General features: G+C 32.9%; 1 protein-coding gene across 2 annotated transcripts in view; it reads right to left on the bottom strand.

The window, feature by feature from the left end:
- LOC127975424 (mannosyl-oligosaccharide 1,2-alpha-mannosidase IA) overlaps positions 1–20000 on the bottom strand; it is a 150087-nt gene that overhangs the window by 25270 nt on the left and 104817 nt on the right. For both annotated transcript variants that reach the window (XM_052579469.1, XM_052579470.1), the window contains exon 4: positions 13945–14025. In XM_052579469.1, coding sequence (XP_052435429.1) covers positions 13945–14025 — 81 coding nt within the window. The remainder of the gene's footprint in view (positions 1–13944; positions 14026–20000) is intronic.

Genomic DNA, 20000 nt, shown 5'->3' with positions numbered 1-20000 from the left:
ATAATAATTATTAATGTTATTCAAAAGTACAAAAGGATTTTTTATTTATTGATCTATAAATAACAATAATTATTATTATTCAAAATATAATGCAACATTAATAATTGTATTAATTGATGTACAATTTATTATTAATAATTAAACATCATGATAGTTAATATTATTCAAAAGTGCAATAGTAATATTATTTTATTGATCTATAAATTACTTTTTTATTATTATTAGCATTATTAAAGTACAAGGCAAAATTAATTACGTTATATAATCTAATATAACTATTTATAATGTTTAATTTATAATAATAATTCAATTAAAATATATATTTGTAATAATTTAAAAAATATGATTTATAGAAGATGCCTCAGTTGGTGGTCGTTGAGGATTTAATTAAGTGCTTGCGGAGGGAATTTTTCATATTCCAAGTACATGTACATGTTCTGCTCCAGATGAAGCAGATGATTTTCCCAGCACTGCTCCGAGCTGGAGCGAGAACACAGCAGGAGTTCAGGAGAGCGATGGGCTGGTGACTTATTCATGGCTCTGCTGAATTCAGTTCTCACACAAAGGCCTGCAGGTGAAGCTGAATAATGCGTTTGATAGTCTCTCGCCCGGAGAGATGCAGGTCTCAATGCTGCAGTCTGATTCTGATGCTGAACACACTGTGATTGCTGCGTCAAACAACCAATAATCATGAGATACAAATTCAGAAATATGTGGTAAATTGTATTTTTTGCCTTTTTATCTCATAAGTTAATTAACTACTGGGGTGCCTCAGGGCTCAGTTCTCGGACCACTTCTCTTCTCTGTCTACATGGCATCATTAGGTTCTGTCATTCAGAAACATGGCTTTTCATACCACTGCTATGATGATGATACTCAACTCTACCTCGTTTTCCATTCTGATGATCCGACGGTAGCTTCTCATATCTCAGCTTGTCTAACAGACATTTATTGCAAATAGTGCTGTTTGCATATTGGTAAATAGTCCACTGAGAGACACAGTCCAGATCATTCCACTCTCCACGACTAAAACAAGAGCTGAATTCAACTGATTTTGTTAGGAAGGGCTGTTAAACCCGCATTGATCATACTATACGCTCACTCCAGAGTCTCCTGACAGTTCAGGTTATCAGAAACACACTTTGGGTCTGAAAGCATAATAAACGTGAGACTGAACTGCAACATCAGCGCCAAAAACCAAATAGCAAAAAAAAAAAAAAAATGACACACTTTTAATGGTAACATTTTACAATAAGATAAAAAAAAATCTGTATTGTTAAAAGTGCTATACAAATAACTGTGATTTGACTTAAAGGGACAGTTCACCCAAAAATAAACATTCGGTCATCATTTACTCACCATAATGTCGTTCCAAACCTATAAGAGTTGCTTTCTTATGTTGAATAGAAGAAGATATTTTGAAGATTGCTGGTTATCAAACAGTTGTCGGTTTGACTTCCATAGTATCTACTTTCCATACGTGAAAGTCGATGGGAACCACCAACTGTGCGATTACCAGCAATCATTAAAATATCTTCTTGATAAGAGAATTTTTTATTTTTGGGTGAACTATCCATTTAGTTTTCTGTAAAAACTAAACAATAAAAACTACCCACTACCCATCACCTGACTGTGAGTAAAAATATCTATCTATCTATCTATCTATCTATCTATCTATCTATCTATCTATCTATCTATCTATCTATCTATCTTTAAATCTTCTTTTGTATATTTAATTTACAGTATTTTGTGTAAAAGCCTTTAATTTATACATTTATATAATAATTAAACATATATTCAAATAGTTAAAATAAAAATTATGATATATATATATATATATATATATATATATATATATATATATATATATATATATATATATATATATATCATAATTTTTATTTTAACTATTTGAATATATGTTTAATTATTATATAAATGTATAAATATATATATATATATATATATATATGTGCGTGTGTGTATTAAAATGATTCACCAAATAAAATGCTTAGCAGGGAATTCATTTACTTACATCCATCCTAATCTACTCAACACAAATCACTCAGATTTATACAATGACCCTTAAATGTAATTTCTCTCTCTCTCTCTCTCACACACACACACACACACACACACACACAGGATAACTGGACATGTGATGTCATTATCTTGCTTTGCATCCATTAGAGCTCAGGCTCTTAAATGTCTTCCAGAGCGCTGTGTGCTATTATGAAATCTCTAATTAATCGTCTCTCCAGGCCTGTGCCCCAGAGGTCTGTCTTGTTTACTCGCTGTTGGAAAACTTATCAGACCTTCTAATAGAAACACTCGCTGCAGAGAGAGAGCCAAAAGAAGGCGACTCGCGGCACCCTTCTCCAAAGTTACAACACCTCACAGAGTTGAAGAATGAAGCAGACAGCAAGCCAAGTAAATGCTCTGATGCAGTACGGTAAGAGCGGACAGCATGACCAAACTCTTATATCACACAGAAATTCACAGCAAAAAAACTGCAATAGTTAATTAAACTGAAAAAATGTAACCCCAAAAGTGTTATCACGCTTAGCTGGATTGAAACGCATGAGGAAGACGCATGATGAGCAATGCAAACAGTGTTTAAGGGAACTACAAGAGGGTAATTCGACTACCTTTATTTGACTACCTTGTTCTTTCAAGCGTTAGATTGGGAGTAGGCGTTTTTATTACTTTTTTTTCTCGACAGTCCAAAAGTAGTCAAATAAAGTGCATGCATCCATATAAAGGATTCTGGCACTTGAAAGAACAAGGATAATTTTTAATATAACTCCCATTGGATTTGTCTGAAAGAAGAAAGTCATATGCACCTAGGATGCTTTGAGGGTGAGTAAAACATGGCTAATTTTCATTTTTGGGTGAACTTACATTTAAATATTTATCACGGCTTCCAGAAAGATGTGAAGCAGCACAACGGTTTTTAACATCGATGATAAGAATGTTTCTTCATTTAGTATATTTTCATGATTTCTGAAGATCACGTGACACTGAAGACTGGAGCTGAAGTATGAGGCTGAAAATACAGCTGCGCATCACATGAAATAAATTATAGTTTACAACATATTCACATAGAATATAGTTATTTTAAATGGTAAAAATATATCTCAGTTTTACTGTATTTAATGTATTTTTACGCACATAAATGCAGCATTGGTGCTTCGTTGTGTTGTTTCCCAACTATGATGCATTCCTCATTTAACACTATTATTATTATGTGTTTGGTTTTTGTTTTTTCAAGCTCAGATGGCGACAATAGACATTCATTTCATGATAAAGGTTGTTGAAATTTGACATTTAGCAAGGTTTAGCAAGGCTTACCTCAAATGAAATGAATATTCAACACATTAAAGTCACCTTGGCATTGAGTTTTGAGAAAACACACTGGTCTCTTATGGGCTCAGATGTGGCTTATGAGATGTTTTCTTCAGATAATTTAGTTAGAGAAAGACAAATACATGTTGCAAACACCTCAATATTGGCTGAGCTGATGTAATCAACCAATCCTGGCAGACAAATGGTCCCACAGATGATCTGTTTCGGATGAGCTATAGACACATTTTGGCGTTCAGCTGGCAGACTTCAACAGCGTTTTCATAAATCTTGGTCATAAAACATGCACAATTATGAATCAATATTATAATTACTTTAGAACCTGAGGACTGATTTGACTGACTTGAAGTATCCAAGCCACGAAAACATCACTGATGAAGAGTTGAGCACGCCAATGGCCCTTGTTTTTATCAGCTGTTTGGACTCTCATTCTGACGGCACCCATTCACTCTGGAGCATCCATTGATGAGCAAGTGATGCATTGCTAAATTTCTCCAAATCTGATGACGAAACAAACTCATCTATATCTCGGATGGCCTGAGTGAGAGGAAATTTGCAGCAAATTTTCATTTTTGGGTAAACTGTTTAAACCTTAGAGATTTAACAAAAACAGATGAACAGAAAATCAATTTTTTATGCAAATTGCATGTGACAATCTATGTAAGAATTGCATTACAAATGCACAAATTAATTCTGCTCTTGTTGCATGAAATGACGCCAAATTATGATAAATAAATGAGAAATGTATTCTATAAAAATGTCAATAAACATAAAAATGCATCCTGGAAATCCACCTGCAACATTCCCACATATATCATTATAGGATGAGACAGAACAAATAAAGCACATGATAGGTTACTCTTTACATAATGCATGGCCAGAGCCACAGACGGCTTAATATTTCTCGGTTGTTGTCCAGGAGATAGGAAAGACAAAGTGCAATATTACTTCTAAAAGAAATCACACACAGCTGTCAGAGACTCATTGATTTCTATGATGGAAGATAACACTGGTTTTCCTTCCCCTGCGGGACTCAGCACATCAAAGCCAGCTCACTTTAACTACAGGAAAAATGGTGCAGAAGTTGATTTCATTGAGCAACACTCTTTCAATTACAGTTGCTGTGATCCCTGAGAAAGCCTCAGACGATGAAACCGCAGGGGTCAGAAAAGAGCTTCAGAACAACAAGAGGGAGTTGCCTTCCTTCCAGCATTAAAAGAGCAATGAAACATCCCATGAGACTGCTGTTCAACCAGGAGCCCCCTTCCACATATTTAACCTTTACCAATGTGACGTCGATTTTCCTCCAGCAACACAATCCAGCATGAAGTTCATCTGACTGTCACAGACAGACTCTGTTCCCAACTCGAAGATCAGACGCTGCATAGACGAGATTGTATAACGGCTCATGAGCAATATATCAATAATGAGCAATATATACGGTAAATAATATGTCAATAATGTTGCAATAATGTTGCAATAATGTTGCAAAGGACAATAATGACAGTTGAGAGGATACATATGCATACTTTCTGAATAAATACTGTAAAAAAGAATTTTATAATATTTTCACTATTTTCACACATTTAGTTTTAGTTTTTGTTGACAAAATAAAATTATTGAAATCTTTTTAATTAACTAAATAAAGGTAAAATAAAAAAACCCAAATATAATCTTAGATGAAAAACAAACAAAACGCATGTTGCACCATGATAAATAAATTCTTAAATAATATATCAATAATGTTGTGAAAAATGACAATTAATAGGATATATTAACTTATTTTCTGCATTAAGAATTTTCTAATATTTTCACTTAACATTTAGTATTTTTACTGTTAACTAAAAATATTAAAAACATTTTCATTAATTTACATAAAGCTTAAATAAAACAAAATATAACATTAGATGAAAACCTTAAAATTAATAAATAAAAGAATCTGAAATGTTGCAGTATAAAAAATAAATGCTATTAATAATGTTGTGAAAAATTACAATTAATAGGATATACAGTATAAGCTTAATTTTTGCATGAAGATTTTTATTATATTCTTACTTAACATTCAGTATTTTTACTGTTAACAAAGATATTAAAAACATTTCCATTAATTTACATAAAGCTTAAATAAAACGAAATATAATACTAGACAGAAAACTTAAAATTAATAATAATAAATAAAAGAAAACTGAAATGTTGCACCATGATAAATAAATGCTTAATATTTTAATAATGTTGTGAAAAATGACAATTAATAGGATATAAGCTTAATTTTTTGCATTAAGAATTTTATTATATTTTTACTTAACATTCAGTATTTTTACTGTTAACTAAAAATATAAAAAACATTTCCATTAATTTACATAGAGCTTAAATAAAACAAAATATAATATTAGATGAAAACCTTAATATTAATAAATAAATAAAAATCTGAAACTTTGCAGCATAAAAAATAAATGCTATTAATAATGTTGTGAAAAATTACAATTAATAGGATATATAAGCTTAATTTTTTGCATAAATAATTGTATTATATTTTTACTTAACATTCAGTATTTTTACTGTTAAATACAAATATTAAATTTTTTTCCATTAATTTACAAAAAGTTTAAATAAAAAAAATATATAATATTAGACGGAAAAATTTAAATTAAAGTAAAAAAAAAAAAAAAAAAAACTAAAATGTTGCACCATGAGAAATAAATGTTTAATGCTAATTCAAAAGTAGTAGTATATACATTACACTTAAATAAGACTGATAGCATTGAATAAATTAACTTAAATATTGCTGTACACTAAAGAATCACCATATTTAACCAAATATAAAATTGCTCTTTTCTCTAATTTAACCCTGACTTCTTTTTTTTTTTTTTTTTTTTTTGTGGATCTCATGAGGAATTAGCTAAATTTAAACAACTTTAGGGTGCACAGAACTGATTAACACCAGGGTGTCTTTAATTTTCCTAGCACAGATTTATTCAGGTCTATCGATCAGAGAGTGCTAAAGCTCCAAACAGCCAGAGGGACATCCTCAACACAAAGCCCAATACCCAACACAACCATAAACCACGTCATAACCATACATTAGAGTCACCCACAGCTATTTACAGCACAGATCCTGCACCAGCCCATCTATCCTGGACACCGGACCCTCTGGGAGCCGATCTAAACATCCTCACCGTCCCTTTAAAGGACAAACCATTAGCTAATGACACTAAACACCAACTCCGTTTGATCTTACCGGTGCACATACAAACTAAATAAATACATGATGCTAAAAGCTTCAAAATAATGCACTAATTCACCTGCACAAACAGACATGCCTCGCTTTAGAGTGAAAAAGCAAGATGCAAGCAATTAAGTGTCATTTCGAGGAAAGCAAATGTGCAATATTATTTATTATTAAGCATGTAATTGATTGTGGCGTCCCGGCCTTGTAACCTCTCTCGCAATTAACGCTGCTTTTATGTGCTTAATTAATAGTCCTTGCAGCTTCATGTTGGAACACACACACACACGCATGCACGCACACACACACACACATATATAAACACACTCAATTAGATTCTTAAATGTAAATGGGAGAGAAATTTCTGCTGTAGTTTATGCAGGATCCCTGAGGGACATGCACATTAATCTGAAGAAATGGGACACAAGAAAATATGAATCTCTGATGACCATTAGATGCACGTTTGGAGAACGTTTCAGCTTAATATGCAATAGATAATATGCAAGATATTTTTTACGATGAACTGAGATATGCAAGTGTTGTTTCTCATCTATATACATCTCAGCTTGTCATCAGATCAAGTTATGTACATAAAGTAAACCATTGCTTAACATTTACTTTTTTCTCCAATAGAGCACGTGCTCTTAAGTTGAAAAAATCACCAGTGCATTAAAAAAATGCTATTTAACTGATTAAATAATGAGTTTTTATAAATAAAGGTATTTTGTTGAAGGGATACAAGAAAATATTTGCAACAAAATCACTAGCAGAATCCAGAAAGTAATCTGAATAATTAACACATTATTGCCGATACTAGTAATGAATAATGTGTTAAATAATGTTCTTACGTATGCTTCTAGAGTTTATCTTCAATTAAATCCCAGATACAGTTTGTGTAAACAATATTCCAATAATAATAAAAAAATTAAATAATGCATAATGCAGGACTTTCATTTATAGGCAAACGCGAAATACACAAGGACTCTTATTTTGAAAGTATATGCTTTACTACTGCAGGCTGCTCATTCAAAAAGATGAGATAAAATATGCAATCTAACAACAGTCAAAAGATCATTTAAAGTGATTATTTAACATTAATCATTACATTAAGACGTTGAGTAGCTTTAGAAATAAATGTTTTGATTCAACGTTGCATAAAAAAATAACAAAATTATTATAATTTTTAAATAAAACTATGTTCTGAATAAAAAACTAAAATCTCCAGTAGGTGGCAGCAACGAGTCTTAATGAGTGAGTCATTGAATCATTCATTCAACAGATTCATTCAGAAACTAAGCAAGAGACTGTCAAATGATTCACTGAATCAGTGAGCCACTTGATTCACTCAAAACCATGGATTCATTCAGTAATGAATCACCGCTGTGTGTTGATTGGGCCCTAGTTGGCAATAAGTTGTTCTTCAAAGCATGATTGCTGTGTTTCTAAATAAAGAAAAGCACGCTCTCTCTGCATGACAAAACTAAAATAATTGACCCTCTTCCACCCTTCCCAGTCCCACGCTTTTATCTCTTTATAAGTTTGGACTCATATGTGAATGAGCAACATTTGGGCATCTGTTGCCTCGACACCTGCTTTCTTTTTACTGGGAATACAAAAAAAAAAGCAGAACAAGTGTCGCAGCTGCTGCGTTATTTATATTCAATGCATTCTTCCTTTCTAGACAGATGATGCATTGTCTTACAATATTTAAATTCATATAAAAAAAATGCACACCCACAGACGCATCCAAATATTTGTCCAATATATATCTAGAATACCATCTGTGTCCTGCAGAATAAGTTTTCATGAATATTTTTTCAATAACTGTGAATTTAATCCTCGCATACTATATAGGATGGTTATAATGAGACTCAGAAAGCTCAGAAAGCAGTCCCACAAAACTGACTGGAGGTTCAGTAGAGGACAAACGCAGCTCGTACTCCTGGATCCCGCGTCTGTCGTGAGTTTTATGGGCAGTGGTGACCGAGCGCCTCACCTTTGGCCCGGACCCACAAATCAACATCAAACTCGCTTCTGCAGAAAGAAGGCTCTGGGAAAGCATTGATAGAGAGCGGAGGCTTCTGGGATCGATAGCGCTCTCATTGTTTAAAGCAATGGCCTTTAGCCCATAAACAGCATTTTCTGCAGAGGCAATCGAAAGTCTCATGAACGTCTTTGCCATAATGAGAGATGGGCAGTGGAAGTCCATTCTGGATTGCTTCTGACTCTCCGTGCACCTGAAATTTGCATCCTTCAAATGCATAAGGATAAAGAAGATGACAACACCCATTAGCCCTGATTAAAATCCAGCACAACATCTCATACCTTATAGCTTGAAGGAATATTAACCCGCAAAAATTTTATTTAAATGTAGGGCCCTATGAATTTGGCAACTGTGGAATGGAATTTACTGTATAACACAGAATGGCATGGAATTCGGATGAATGAGTCAAAATTAATCAAATGTCAACATGGACCTATGTCTGTGAATATTAAACCTGATTTTAACAGTAAAACCCCTGTTCTGCAGCACAAAAAAAAAAAAAAAAGAGTTGTTAAATATTCATTTAATTACTGTTTAAAACCTAAAATCTTGCAGTTGGTTTTGGAATGTTGGTGAAAATGTAACTTTCCTCAAAATTCTAAATTTTTTAAAACAGTCACCGGATGCAAAATTCACTTTAATGTGTTGGCAGTGTCTGCACACAACCACACCATAATTTATTATTATTTGGCAAAATATAGTAAGGAAAAAAAATACGCATGCATGTGATCTGCAGGTCTTTGTAAATGCCTTCTGGCAGGTTTTCTGGATTGAACTGGCAGGAGGTTGGAAATAATGCGGTTATACCAACAAGGAAATATAAATAACGCAGCGGGAAAGAAAGAAAACGCTATGTGTCAGAATCAATAATGCAGCAGCTGATTCACGGCTCGATGAACCGTGCATGATGTTTCTTCAGGTCAGTCTGACATCCTGAATGGTTTGATATGATCGCTGTAGCTCGAGTGAGAAAACATTTATGTAAAGACTAATACCTCATACCCTTCTGCCAGCAGTGGTTTGATCTTAAGGTAATTCCTCAGAAAAATAGGCTGTAGGCTTTTGACGTAACTGCCGTAATGGTTATATGCAGAATATTTCAAGATACTGCAGGTGCAGAGGACAGGCTTTAGTTATACAATCGCTCAAATAAATAGCTTATGGATGAGGATGCTGTTGAGCTAGAATCGAAGAACTAAATCATCAAAAGATGAAGCCGGTGCAACATCATAGTGCATTCAAGTCGTCCTGCAAAGTTGGGAAAATCATTATTATAAAATGTAACCTTTTCAGAACAAGATGGCAATGTACCTCTCTGTGTAAAATTCAGTATGATCATTTATGTTTTTATTCAATTTATGAAGCTGAAATTTTAATCATTGTATTACAGATATATTATAATTGTACAATATGACAATATTAATACATGCAACTCAACTTAATAAATAATTTTCACTCAACAATTGCTATTAAATTTCACAAATTGTTATAAAAATAGCATGTAATATTAAATTAACACTATGTAACACTATGTAAGTTGCATGTATTAATATTGTAATATTATTTCTTTTAAAATGTATTGCATTTTTGTTTTAAATCTTTCTCTACAATGTAGATTTTTAAATGAAGAAAAAACTTTATTTTAACAAATTAATTAATGAAGTCTTACAATTAACAGTACGTAACATTAAACTTTTTTTTTTTAAGTAGGAAGACTGAAATAGTATTTTATTATAAAATATCCTCAAATTTTTTCCTTTACTTGTAAACATAAAAAAAAATAAAAATAAAAAAATAAACAAACATCTTACTTGCAATATATATATTTTTTTCTCTGAACATTTATGTTGCTTTAAGCATAAGTTTTTCTTAATCAGAAAATAATAATATTTTGTGCTGGACACTGACATACTGTAAACATGCAAAGACACATACAGTAGATCATTAGTTCTATGCCAGTTTCTAATTATAACGACACAATCTGCTCTACACTTCTGGGTCAATTACACATAGATGTGCATCAATGAAAATGGCAGTTTTACTTCTTTCGGGTCACCTGGCTTCATCTGCGGGATCTTTCAGTAAATTAGCACAAGCGCAGAGGTAATATAACGCCCTTCAGTTTCATACTAATAAGGGCGATACAGCTGACTGATGTTCTGTGGGCAAGTGGAAGAAGACATCCATCAGTAGCCATGCAGTGATGGGACAATTTACAGAGTGGAAAATTACAACCCAGTCTGTCGTTTTTGAGTAGTTTGCATAGATTCCCTGGTTTTTACCGTCATATAGATGCATGATACATATGATGTGAACCTTCAAATGAGTCTTGCTTGATGTTAAGTACATGCATATGAAGAAAACACGATTTAGGTCACCTTTACTGAGCAACCGAGTGTGTGATGAACGCTATAATGAAGAGGCATTAATATGAAGAACATTACACTGCATTGCACGGTTTATCTATTCACAAAATACAATACATTTAAAAATGATAACATTACATTTTATTATAATAAATAATGACAATAAAATGTTTGCCACTATAGGGATGGACTGTTTATCTCATGGGCGAGTAACTTCCGGCAAACATGTGCAGTTTGCCCAAAATTACAATTAAAAAAATAATAATAATTTATTCTTCATGTGAGCCAGATGGGTGTCAATGGCTACTGCACCAATTTTTATTTTTATTATATATTTTATATGTAATAATTTTTTATTTATTAACAGTAGGGATGCAATTATTTTAAAACTGTTCTTGATACCAATAAGCTGATAATTATTGTTCATGTTATCATGTAAGCATGTTATGGCTGACAACTGATAAATGGCTTGTAAAATAAAATTCTATAATATTATAATGTAAAATAAAACTATCCTAAAAATGTATAATAAAAAAAATAAAAAAAATAAAAAACCACTACAAAAAAAATAAAAATAATAATGATAAAATGAATTTATTTAAAAAATGAAATATGATTTTTTTTTTAAAATAATATTTAATAATGATTTTTTAACCTACAGATTTCTACTCTATAAAATACTTTAGAGCTTGACAAAATAAATACATAAAATACAATATATATATATGGGAATCCATCATGCATGTCTTTATTTCATTTTAAATCTTGATTTTTAGTTGTTTTAACAATTTATATTTAACATATTTTTGATATACATCAATAACCGATACTGATAAAAAAAAATTGTTACGCTTTGGATATTCAAAATATAAAACATTAATAGAATGTGTATATTATTACAGAAGTCTCGCTGACTGAATATTTTATAGTTTTAGAGTCAAGAATAGCTAACATTGATGACTGAGACGATAGCGACGGTTATGTCATGATGTTTAGCCCAGAGAGAGAAAACGATTTTATCGGTCATCAAAACAAGAGCAACTCTTTCCTTTGAACAAATGGAGCTGTGCAACTGTAAATCCTGCTGTGTGCTGTTTCCCTGAAAGCTCCTACCTCATGCTGTCGGCGTGATTTACGCATGCCTCGCCACCGTGGCCGTTTCGCAAAAGTGGGTTTTCCAATCACCCGCCCTTATCTGCATGGGGTGCAACCCCCCGGAAACTCAGGGAAGGAGACGGATGAGATAAATCTACATCCAGAACACACACGCATGATGGATTCCCAGCGTACATGAATGCAGGGATAGATCACTGCAGACTACTGTGCCCTCCTGAGAGATTTATCAGCGATGTGGACAACAAACTCCATCGATAGTGAGAGACGGAGACAGAAAAAGTGCAAGACTAAAGCAGAAGCATCACAACCAGATTCTCTTTACATCCACATCCATTAGATATGAATCTAACAGTTGAATAGCATACAAACGATCTGCTCGAATGCACTGAAGTTATAGTCTATACAGGCAACTGTCAGATTTCCAAAAATTTGAATAAATGTAAATGTAAACCAAAAAAGATCCCTATTTAATTCAGTTCAGCTGAGGAAAGCGCAAAGTGATTTAGAATTTCATATCAACCGATAATCGGTTTAACTGATAATCGGTGTAACCGATATTTTTACAGATATTTTCAACTAATGACTATATCTATGCAAAGGTGATAGTCTCCATTCACTTTTATATCACTCCATTTGAGAACATTAACATCAATTTATTTTGCCTATTGTTAATATTATTGCTGCTGCATTTGTTGTTATAAAAATGCTGTGTTTTATTGAGATACAAAGATGAAATGGAACAAAAATTTGGTCTGGTCATGCTACGTAAAAAAAAAAAAATCTGCTCAAATGTGCTGAAGTTACACTCAATATATCAATTTACCACAAAAATAAAAATAAATGTTAATGTAAACCATTAAAACTATTTAAAAAGAGTCGATCCAAGATGAAAATACTGCAGGAAGATGTAAATTCTAGAGAAGGTTTTAGTTGGTTTTATGGTTAAGGTTTTATGGTTTTGGCCAGCAGTTCAATTATATATTGGCAACAGTTTGGAGTAAAACATACAATAACTATATGAGTAGAAAGCTGAAGAAAGCTCAAAGTGACTCAAAGTGACTCAGTTTTACATATATTTTAAAGTTTAAAGTATTTTAAACCAAAGTTGATAGTTCCCTTGACATTTTTACATTTAGCAGATGCTTGCAGATGTTCTTTTATTTCACAATTATTCATGTTCTCGATTTTTTCCCCATTTATTTCACCTTTTGCATTAGTTTTGCTGCTGCTTCAGTTGTTCTTATTAGAAAGAAATATATATGTTTTTATTTTTGTGATATGAAAATGAAATTAAAGAACAACAAGTAAAACAGTAAATAAATATCGGTTCAGCATATCGGTTATTGAACATACAGATAATCGGCAAAAGTACTGGATCTAAAATAAATATTGGTCAATCTAATAAAAATGATGGAGAATATCACATTTCACAATTGTATTCCTACTACTGTATATGCTCCCATCTCTCAAAAAAAATATGTCTATATTGAGCATCTCAGTGAAACGACTCATGCGATGTGTAGATGTAACACGTGTGCTCACATCTGACACAGATCTATAAACACAGATGGATGGCTTCAGAAAACACACAGCATCTGTCTTCCTCTCTGACTAATTCTGACGGAAAATCAATCTCCATTAGTTTGACTCATGACTACTTTCGACTTCAATATGATGCCCTCAGGTTTGAAAACTTGGCCCGTTTCAGACGAACCATGCATACGTGATCTCGCTGTAACTCTTATGATTAAACATGAACTCCTGTTCCAACTAATTACATTAAAACAAGTCAAACTGAAGCGAGAAGAACAGATGAGACTGACTCTTACCTCAGCTCCCGTCAGGTAGTACGCAGAGAGAAGACCGCCAACGTAACGGATGTTCACCTCGAACAGGGACGCCTCTCCATTCTGCAGGAAACAAACAAGAAACTTAACTTTATGTTTTAGAAACAAAACAAAGGACAATAATAATTGAGGAAAACATTGTCCAACATGCTGTATGGTGAAACAGCAAGGTCATGTTCATAGTCCAAGGCTGTTTTTACCTAAATAGGTGTTTAGAACCTTTGCTAGCTCATATTAGAGGGGCCACATTATGAGCGATCAATTTTCCCTTGATATTTTGTGATGAAACAGTCAATTGTACTACCTGAAAATTTATGCGTTTAAATTGCATTTAAAATTTCTATGCATTTGAATTACACTGTTTTACCAAACAATAAACTGCATGTGTCTGCCAAACATACAGTAAATGAAACAGATCATATTTGTGTGTTTCAATCAGGTTTATTCATGTATCATCAATTAATTCAATCTGTTTCAATCTCATGCATTTTAATACACTGAATATTGCTTGTTCCACACCTATAGCCATATTTGAACTATTATCATAATTTTCAGCTGAATACATTTTTCCTTCACAATGGACAGATTTATGTTAATTCTAAGCCATTTAAATGAATGCATTTGGAATAAAAGTCAAAATCAAAAAATGCAATGGAATTAGTTAATAAACTATGCAAGGTTTTTAATTTATTAAATTATTTTTTGCAGTGCAGAAATCTTACCGGTTGCATTGATGCATTACTGACAAATATGCATCACAAATGGATGGACATTTTATATGCAGTTCAAATACACCGATCCTAAATATAGGGTTAAAAATTTTTTTTTCAAAAACTCAATTTCCAAAGGTCATAAACAGTACAGAAAATAGTCACGGAGAACCATACTATTCCTGTTTTGCCACAATAAATGGTCCTTCAGGAAAAAAAATGTAATAATAAAAATGCATGACCGCTTTAAAGTCCATTCACATCTCAAAGATTGTTTTCTGGAATCCATGCGGCCGTGACCTCTGGCTGTGTCGCTCAGGGACTCGTATTCAACGCCGCAGTGCTTTCCTGCTGCGGGGAAACGGCCGAGATCTCTGCGGCCAGGGCCGAGAGGGCAGACCGCTATTAAACACTTTTAGACTGTGTTTCCCGCTGCTGCGAGTCAAAGGAGGCTATTGATATTTTGAAGAGCGTGTGAATAATAGCAATTGTGCAACATTCATTTTTCTCAGCAAGACCACCATGAATTGTTTTTCCTATTGCAAATCAAATCAAATCTCAAAATGATTGCATTTAAAGTATTCAAAGTCTCTCACCTCAAATTTAAGGTACAAGTCTGACATTATTTAATGTACAGTTCAAACCCCCAAAATGAAACGATAATATCCTTCCATGGATTGTTTATGCAATGTTTCCTAAAAACTAAAAAAGCACAAATGCACACCATAAAAGCACATTTCTGACTTCAAAAGACTAATAGCACATCAGTCATATGAATTATATTTTCACGGTGTTTTTATATTTTTACAGGCAACTGTCAAAGTATTACTGGAAAGAGCAGATTTCATGTTCTGCAAAAAAACAAACACACATTTTATCCACAGATAATAATAATAATGCAAATGATTGCATTTGATTGCATATTAAAAACATTTCATTCATGTTCATTACTGCTCAAACAAGAAACGAAACTAAATAAAAACATAAAACCAAAACCAGTTACAATGATATAAATGTTGGCTTATATTATCCTCATGCATGTTTACACAGAATAAAACTTTATGAAAACTAGCTTGTGTTATGCATTGGCTAATAATAGAGACTATTAAATGCAAGAGGAGTTAAAGGCCTAAATAGACATAATATGTCAGCATAATTACAATCACTTGAGTTTGCAAGGAGTCGAGGTGACAAGAGTCCTTATTGACTTGCAGTCTCTTACAGTAAGGAAGCTGAATCTCTGGAGTAGTCGGTAAGAGAATTATAGCAGAGAACCATAGAGTCTAATCACCTCCTCAATCCATTCATTGATGCCCTGATCAACAGCACACTTAAATCACACTCACATCTGAAATCTAAAGAGGCTTCCAGCTCCATTTGTGTCACAGCAGAGCGACAGCAGACATCCATCACAGCCTGCTTCAGAGCAACGCGTTAGACGAAGAACAAAATAACACAAGCCTTCACTGAGAGCCAAAGAAAATAATCCCAACTCACACAGAAAAGTCTTTGTGTCTCAAATCAGCTACTGAATTATTCTCACCAGCAAAATAGAGCATGTTTGAGGAGCGCACGCTAAACAACCATGAATTAAGAGAGGGTTTAAAAGGATTATCCTGTAAGAAATCAGACAAATCCCAAGCTACAAGGCATTAGCAGGTATAAATGTTTGTGTATGTTGTAAAAACACAAATATTGAATGGCTCTCACTCGAAGTTCTGTAATGTTGCAGTATTTATAAAATAAAGAGTGATTAAATTAAATGGCACATAATGGTTCACCCAAAAATAAAAAGCAATGTAGTCATCCTCAGATCATTCAAGATGTAAATGAGTTTGTTTTTTAATCCGATTTGGAGAAATGTAGCATTGCATCACATGCTCTGAAAGTGAATGGGTGCCGTCAGAATGAGAGCTGATAAAAACATTACAATAATCCACATCACTCCAGTCCATCAGTGAACATCTGGACAAAAGACAAAAGATGAAACAAATCAAAAATTAAGACATTTTTAACTAAAATACATAGAGTCTATGTATGTGCAGATTTCTCTCCTGGTTCAGACAAAACCAGTTTTTCACTGGAGGAAGTGTTATTATGGATTATTTTAGTTTAAAATGTCTTAATTATGGATTTGTTTTATCTTTTGTCTTCTCCAGATGTTAACTGATGGACTGGAGTGATGTGGATTATTTTGATGTTTTTATCAGCTCTCATTCTGACGGCACCCATTCACTGCAGAGCATCCATTGATGAGACACTGATGCAAACCTATATTTCGCCGAGAAAAACACTCATTTTGGATGGCCTGAGAGGGACCACATTTACAGCTAATTAAAATTTTGGAGAACATAATCGCCCAGACTTTCTTTTACCCTTCACTTCTGCGCTCCATAATAGCCGTGTGGTTTCAATCGGGTCCGTTGTGTTATTATAACCTCCAGACCTGTGGTCATGGGTAATGAATGCACTGTCAAGCTAATGGCACCAAATTAGCATTTTAATTCCTGCACGTTTGGCAGGTTGCGCACGAGGAAGGCTGCTGTAGAGATGCTATTGTTAGTAGCACAAAAATGGAGCGCGCTGAGATAATGAATAAAATTACTGCTGCTAAAAATACAACACGCCGAAAGCTCCTTCAGCGGTTCAGAGACACTGCGCCGTTCTGCTGTAAGCATTGAGTGGAACAGGAGCAGATTTAGACACCGTGCTGCCCGGTTTGGTTTGGAAGAGAGGCGATGTGGGATTGTGCTAATATGATTAGCCACCAGAGGATCTGTAGTGTGTAGAGAGAGTCTGTTCACACCAAACTCACAGCTGGGATCAGAATAGCATGCCGTTCAACCCTCACTATTTCTGCAGTACATAGTGTAGTATTAATCCATTATTTTATCAAACTGACATTTTTGGCATGAATAATTACAGATTATGCATTTTAATTTCCAAGATTGGTTCCTTTTCAATTCATGAGTTGAAGTATAATATATATATTTATATCTAAATCTATATATATATATATATATATATATATATCAGTGCTGTCACATGATTAATCGTGATTAATCTCATACAAAATAAAAGTTTTGTTTTCATAATATATTAATGTGTACTGTGTATATTTATTATGTATATACACACACACACACACACATATATATATATATATATATACAAACAAATGCATGTATATATTTAAGAAATATAGTTATAACAAAATATAATAATAAAGAATATTTTATTTATTTATATTTTCTAAATATATACAGTATGTTTGTGTATTTAACCATACATAATAAACCGTACACACAGCCTACATATATCATGTCAACAAAAACATAAATTTTAGGTGCGATTAATCACGATTAATCGGTTTACAATGACTAAAATGCAAGTTTATTATGGAACATATTATAAATACAAAACATAAAAATAAGTGCTATTAAAATAAAGTTGTAATGTTAATAATATATTGAATAGATTTCATTTAAAAAAAACTAAAAACAATGCTTTTTTAACGATTTATTAAATGTATTTAGATTAAAGTGTATTTTACTCACTATTTTATCAAATGACTATTATGAGAGAAAAAAAATAGTGTCTTTTTTTTGTTGTAATTCAGAATCTGAGAATTGGTTCATTTTTAATTTAAGACTTTGAATTAGAATTAAAAATGAATATTAAGTTCATTTTGACTAAACTATGCAAGTTTATTCTGATACGTGGAATATATTAGACTTAAACACAAATAATAGCAATCAAAATGGATTTTAATTTGTCATACAACACTACGAAATATTCGCCACACAACTTTCACATGATTTTAAAATCAAAACTTAATTTATTCAAACAATAATTTTTTTTCCCTATGCTTACTGAATCTATATTTTACAATAAATGAAGCACGAATATCTGTCGGTGTAATCTCACAGGCTTCTGTCACTCACAGGACGATGAGGCTTTTAAAAATAGAAGGCAGTACTGGAGTTTCAGACAGAGAAAAGTCTTTCACTCATGTGCAAATGTATCGCTTTAGTGTCACTGCACTAGTGTATGAGTGAGAAATGGTGAACCAAGTGCATCTTGATGCTTGCTAAACTGTCAGGCAGGTGTTAGAAAACGTTGACGGATGTGTTAGACCCATTGCTCCTCTCATCACTTAGCATGTAGCAACACTAACAGTCCAGCAAAAACATGCCCAAGTGAGTAAAAGAGATTCACACAAACTTAAAGACAGCAATTAGCCATAATTAGCCCTCAGCGATCACCAAAGTGGACTAATCATAGAGTAGACATCAGGTTTATATGCATGACATTCTTGTAAGATTTCACATGCAATTAACTCTCTTTGCACAAAAAATTAAGGAACGTGTTTACAATTAAAATGCAGCTGTGCATAATGCATTACATGCTGTTAAAGTGTGGTGAAACATCAAGATTTTTATCATGTTAACATGTTTTTGTGGTGTTTTTAATATGCAATTAATAAAAAAAAGAAAGAACATTTAACCAAACCTGTCAACTATATATAAGTGCAGCTGCTGAGTGAGTGAGTGAGTGAAGTGACATTCAGCCAAGTATGGTGGCCCATAAGTGCAGCTGCTGATGAACATGATGCATGACGACTGAAAGCGTGATAAAGCCTATTAAAATGTATTAATATCAATGCATTAGACGCAATGCGAGTTAAATCAGATTACTTTTTCAAGTAATGCATTGCTTGTAACGCAAAAATAAAAGAACTCATTACTTTCTATAAAAAGTAACACTAAGTAACAATTACTTTTCATGGAGTAATGCAGTACTTTTAAAAGTACTGGTTAAATACTCCTAAAATTCAAGATGTGAGGGTTTTTGGCTGATATTTATATCATGTTGCCGTTTAGCAGTTTACAGTTTTCTGAATGTCTGCACCAATGCAAATGTGATATTCAGACACATTATTGTATATTTTGCACAACAAAAACAGTTCCAAACAAAGCCACATTAAAACTGTCATGACTCTGTTACTGAATGAATCTGTGGTTTTGAACGAATCGAGTGAGTCAACGATTCAGTGACTCATTCATAACGAATCACCAGCTTAATTTCTGATACAAACAGCCCTTTGAATGAATCAGTTGAATGAATAACTGAATCAGTAACTATTTTTATAAATACATACACTAATTCCAATTTAAAACCAATTAATCTCAGCATCAAGTTTCGCAATAATAAATGCAAGCTTAAAAGTTTACATGTAATGAATTGTGTGTTGTTTTTTCGTAATGTTTATCCAATGTTTTTCTCATTTAACACATTAATGACTTTACACGATCCTTCGGGAGTCAT

The sequence above is a fragment of the Carassius gibelio genome, chromosome B16 (assembly GCF_023724105.1).
Source record: "Carassius gibelio isolate Cgi1373 ecotype wild population from Czech Republic chromosome B16, carGib1.2-hapl.c, whole genome shotgun sequence".
NCBI lineage: Eukaryota > Metazoa > Chordata > Actinopteri > Cypriniformes > Cyprinidae > Carassius > Carassius gibelio.
This window is presented reverse-complemented; position numbering and strand designations above follow the sequence as displayed.